General features: G+C 39.2%; 1 protein-coding gene across 1 annotated transcript; it reads left to right on the top strand.

The window, feature by feature from the left end:
• The first annotated feature begins 1,477 nt into the window (after positions 1-1,477).
• Positions 1,478-2,895, top strand: LOC106578255 (histone H1.0-B). Its single transcript, XM_014156914.2, has one exon. The coding sequence runs from the start codon at positions 1,712-1,714 to the stop codon at positions 2,306-2,308; it is 597 nt and encodes a 198-aa protein (XP_014012389.1). The 5' UTR covers positions 1,478-1,711; the 3' UTR covers positions 2,309-2,895.
• The last annotated feature ends 3,080 nt before the right edge of the window (positions 2,896-5,975 follow it).

The following is a 5,975-nucleotide window of genomic DNA, read 5'->3' as shown; positions in this document are numbered from 1 at the left end:
TCGCACACATAGGCTACTCATCAGAGAGAGGGAGAAGGAAAGAACGAGCGGGTCAGAAGGGGGAAGGAGGGAGCGCATACAGCAAAACTGTACAGCCTAGGCCCCTCTTGCAGGGTATTCCAAAATATTTTGAAAACATTTTCAAATGACATAGAACATAGCCTACACTAGCAGCATATTGGCATAACTAGATATTCTACGACTTGAGTAATTGTTCAAACTGGAAATATCTCCTGCTAGCCTAAACCTTTTTGAACAGTGTTATGCGACGTTATGGACTAACTGCAACGTGGCTCTGATGTGAAATTCAGAATAATGAAAATGACAGGTCAAAATTAATTGATTGTAAGCAGTCATAAAGCCCTTATAGCTGAAAATGAACAAAAAAAGTAGTAGGAGATTGACTAAGGGATCCAAGATGGCGTTTAGGCTACAGGGGAAATATATCAGATGAAAATCTAAAATAAAAACAACCAATTGGAATGTTTCCTGTTGTAACAAATGTAGCCTATATCACTGTGCATTATACATGTATAGCTCTGGGAAATATGTGATGATCCACACGTAAATTAGTCATGTCGTTCAGTCGGCTCTCCTATAGCCTACCAGCCAATGAACAAAAGAATGTCATCAATGCGCCCTATGTTAAATGATAGGGTGGATAAATATAGATAGTTGTCGCACTCACACTTGAGCGAATACCCCGTCAAATATCAGACAGTCATGTTTCTTTTATGAAAATTGACAGATTTCGTGAATTATTATCAAAGAACCAGATCTTTAGAGGTGTTGGCAACTTTCCTGACAAAGGAGCACAGTCGCGAGGAGCAATAGTGCCCGTTTGTTTATTTCTAATTCCGCCTTAAAACATCAAATAAATTAAACGTAACCATTCCACTAAATCCTACATAAATCTATATTAACAAGAGATGCTTTATCCATACATCAGATAGTCTGTCATTTAATTTATAGGAGGTTTAACACTAAATAATCTCAACCACGTCACTCAAAGTCAATGGCCGGGCTGTGTTAGTTCGACAATTATTTCGGTGTATTAAAAGCAAAAACTGGCTTTTGCACCGGTCAACCCATGTGCATTCGTTAAAGTATTGATTCGTCTTCATTATGCATTTGTCATTTTTATATTCGGTTCCGTCTGTTTGGGTCAATTTAATAGGAATTCTGCAAAATTGATCACAACGCGCTGTGCTTCGGGTAGGTTTTCGGGAAATAAAAGTTTGTCGGTCAGCGAATTATATAAAAACATTTATATGACAGTGAAGCCCAAATTGTCTACTTTCAAACCATGTGGTTTTGTACACATATGCAATGTCTGACTTTTTACATTTTGCAAGAGTTCGAGGATGAAGAAACACAAACGGGACTGCGCGAGTTCCATGGAGCCTGCTGGATCAGCTGCTGGCCGTTGGTGTTCTCAATCACGTCCGCGCCTAGGCTTCATAAAGTCAGAGGAGCGCTTGTAGAATAATATACATTAAGAGAGGATCAGCTGTGACGTTTCATCGTGTGTGTCAAACATATAGTACTCCCAACCTTTTTATTATAAGCTTTGCGTTCTCAAAAACCAGGACTTTTTTTGGAATATTATACGTTTGGAAATATTAATTTAGAAACTTGTGACGCTCTGTGACACGTTTGCCGGGAATACTTGAACTGAACCTGCATATTCAACCAATTTTAAGAGTCAACAATGGCAGAGACGGTGGCAGCTCCAGCCCCAAAGGCTAAAAAGGCGAAGACACCCAAGAAACCTGCTTCACACCCGAAATACTCGGATATGATTATGGCGGCCGTCCAGGCAGACAAAAGCCGTGGAGGTGCGTCCAGACAATCTGTCCAGAAGTACATCAAGAGCCACTACAAGGTGGGAGACAATGCCGATTCCCAGATTAAGCTGTCTCTGAAGAGGATGGTGAGTGGCGGGGTCCTGCGCCACACCAAAGGCATCGGCGCATCAGGCTCCTTCAAACTGGCTAAAGCAGAGGACACCAAAAAGGCACCTAAAGCTAAAGCCGTTGTGAAACCAAAGAAGTCGCCTGTGAAAGTCGCTAAACCCAAGAAGGTAGCGAAGCCCAAGAAGGTGGCCAAATCACCAGCAAAAGCCAAGAAAGCGAAAGTGTCAGTGAAGAAAGTGAAAAAGTCCCCGAAGAAAGCGGCACCAAAGCCCAAGAAAGTAATAAAGAAAGCCAAGGTGGCAAAGCCAGCCAAGGCAGCCAAACCCAAGAAGGCCAAAGCTGCAAAACCCAAACCCAAGGCAGCAGCCAAGAAAGCCGCAAAGAAAAAGTAAAATGGACATTACAGAGAGACTTGTAAATACTTTGAGGAAATGTTTCTGTATATGTCATATTATTTTTGTATGGTCTCATGCGAATTGATCCGTTTTTACAGATTGTTTTCCACTCCATTGCACTATATGATGCTGTAAAAAGTGGGTCTGGAATTAAAGCATTTTTTTTGTAACAGCATTAATTGTTAGGCTACTATTTATTATTCCTCTCTGAACCTTGGAAACCTGAGGCATATGGACCTGTTAGAAAATGTATGTGACACTAATCAGGAATTATTATTGATTAGGCTATTGGAACAAGTGAGTCCTTGTTCTCTGTGCACGAGGTAATTCTGAAAATACACTTGTTTCAATAGCGAGCATTGTTGAGCTACACAATGTATAGAACTGTGTAGGTAGGCATGGACGTCAGCAAGATTTTCAAGTGATGGTATGGCTCCAAATGCGGACTCTATGCTACTTTTTTGTAAACCAACCATGCCATGTTCCATTAATTCAGTCTATTTGTAATGAACTGCAGACTATGTATTGCATCACTTTTGAAACTGTTTATACTGTAATACAATAAACTTTTCTCATCTTCTAAATATGTCAACTTATTAGTCGCATTTTACGCATGCACACACGTCTAGAAATGCAGTTCTCAACCCTAACTTGAATGAAATGTACAGATAAAGTAATTGAAGGGCTATTGAGTAATGAAAGAATGAGTAACTAATTTCCACGCATATACAATTTGTCAAAACGAGGGCTTCCTTGACATCTGCAAGGAAGCTCTCGTTTTGACTTTTGGATAGTAATGTGCCCATATCCAAACTGGTAATATCATGAATGGATTATTTGCCGTTTATGTGGCCTGACAAACGATTGTCTACATTAGCCCTAAAAATACCATAGCCTATATGATTAAATAAGTTGGTCCTAGAATATGCCCACTTCAAGGCTTTTTCTTCTTCTTGAATTGACAACATATAGGGCATCACGTTTAAGACATCAACCAACACTCTACCTACACAAACTGATTAGGCTATTAAAGTTTTAGACATATACCGATCAATTACCAACAAATATGACAGTATTAAGAATGAAGTATTAAGTAGTGTTGTTAATAAATTAGACTTTCTAATTCTTTATGTTCTCAAGGTTCTCAATCTTTGAAGAATGTACATTTTCTAAATCCTGAAACAAGCCCAAGACCCTATCTAAAGGCCAGGAACTTAGTAGCTCAGTCATTTTTCTCTATACTGATGACTGGACATAGCTCTGAGCAATAGGTGAAGCAACATTCTTTGTTGAGCGGAGCATTTGTTTTCAGCTTTTTTTCTGTCCTACTGTACAGTGCAGATGGGAATTGGAAAAGGAGAGGAAGTCACCCCTAAAGAAAACAAATGTTCCTACCTGAAGTTAACTCAATCTCGATACTTCCATCTCCTGGTTGCGCTCTGTATTTTCTTTCCCACCATGTTGTTGAAGTGGTTTACAGGGCAACAGTTAGAAACCTTAAAAGGACAAGAATATACAAATGTTCTTTTCTTCAAAGTAGTCCAATGGCCATTTCCAACTGAGACTTACCCCACACTAGTTAGTCGAGTCGACAGAGATTATGTTAATGTGAGCTTTAGTGTAATTTTTCAGGAAATGGCGTTTCCATCAGGAATGTAACACTAAAGACCTGGGGCAAGGACAATTCCAGAATCAACATCCTCTGCATCATCAAGACAGTTGCTTTGTGAGAAGGTGTTAACCCATGTTCACATATGGCCATTTTTATGTAAATAACATCTGAAAACTACCAGTGGCCTGGCCTTGGCCCCAAGTCAGATCAGGTCTACTGAGGCCATGGGCCTAGTGAGACACTGGAGCTGGGCTGTGGAGGTGTAAACAGAAAGTCTGAACCATGTTGGTAAAACACGGGTAAGTCGCCGGTGAAAATTCACCAAAACATTTATTTTCTATTACTTTTTAACATCAATATTTCAGTTATTCTACTTATTGCTTGTAAAAAAGGAGAGCAGTCTTGGTTGGTGACAGGTAAGAGTAGACCTATCCTATGAGTTCCATTTGTCACCTATAGCAACAGCTATTTTGCATTCAGCAGTCCAAAATGTCAAACATGCACTGGAGTCAAGACAGAAGTCCATTCAAACTATAAAATATGTTTTAAAAGGTTTGTGTTTGTCACTTTGTTAACGTTTTTTTGGTCACAATATAGTGAAATGTCGGTATAGTATATATACCTGCAAAGTGCCCTAATTAAATTCATGTGATGCTGAATGCTCAAGTGCAAAAGAGCACAAAAAATGTTATAAGTAGAGGGCCTCTCAGAACTTATCGAAAATTAGTTCTGTGATACATTTTTATCCTTACAAGAAAGCATAACCAGACACACCATTATGTTAGGCCAGATCATCTAACATCTTTATGTCAAACCTGTACAATTGTGTAGAATTTTGCAAACAATCTATTTGATAATTTTGGACATTAACCTTAATTTGCCTTTGGGCCTTCACATTTAGCACACATTGAACACAAAGCACCAGTGTGTGCACACACACCAACACACACAAATATCCCCACTATGACAGTCATGGATACATGTTTGGCAAAACGGTCAACAATCCTAATTTTTCTTTCTTTTTTTTTTTGAAAAGAAATGGCAAATTAAGTCATACAATCAAAATCTTGACACACATCCATTTATGCACGCATGCAAATGAACATGTGCACACACACACATACACCACACACCCACTCAATTCATGGCTGATTTAGCAGAAATACAATTTGGGGCCTAAATTCCAATTTGTGGTGAATGCACGTAAAAGATAAGATGAGGCAGATATTTTCCTTTGAATGATCATTTGGAGTGTTAATTTGCACAGGGCAGGATTTAGTTTTAATATCATGAAATAAGAATGACAGCAAAATCATTTGGATGTTTTAACACTATTGATTTCCATGAGTAAGGAGGATGCATTACAGACTTCAGTGTGTCTTTTTCATCAATCTGATACAATATAATCACTTCTCTTCATGCACAACAAGACATTGCTTCCTCCACAATTCTTATCTGGCAAGCCACCACTGGTGCTATCAGAGAACCTCTTAAAAAAAAAAAACCCTGTACATTAATAAATTGATCTAGTTCGTTTCACCCACAACGATAGTATAGCAGAACCTAAAGGAGTGATAGCATGTATTTTACCGTTACTGTCTGTAACATGGAGGCTTTTGAATTTGGCAAATCAGGTCTGAAAGTCGATCTCAGTGGCTTGTTCAGTGGGAAGACACATTTCGCGGGGCTCCTTTTGGGTCTTACAGCAACTTCCCAGCAATGAGCTAGTGTCTGTTGCTCGGTTACGTCCTTGCAGCAGGTTCCTCCATAGCTGGTGCTTTATGGTTTGGGGTTGATTGAGAGATGCATTCGGACCCTCTGTCTTCACTCCCCCCCGGTTCGTGATACGAACTGTATGAATTCGCCATGTTGCTCTCTGGTTTCTAAACAACACCAGTCTTTCTGAAGTTTGATATGTTTTTCCAAATTCCTATTTCATTTTGGATTTATTTTCTTTCCTTAGGAAATACTGCATATGAAAAATAAAAAATATCTACGCATTTTCCTCCTGAACAACTTGTGGATGCATGTGGAAATGTCTTGGGTTGGAAA

Source organism: Salmo salar, chromosome ssa19 (genome assembly GCF_905237065.1).
Source record: "Salmo salar chromosome ssa19, Ssal_v3.1, whole genome shotgun sequence".
Taxonomy (NCBI): Eukaryota; Metazoa; Chordata; class Actinopteri; order Salmoniformes; family Salmonidae; genus Salmo; species Salmo salar.
Note: the sequence above shows the minus strand (reverse complement) of the source record. Positions and strands in the feature narration are given on the sequence as shown.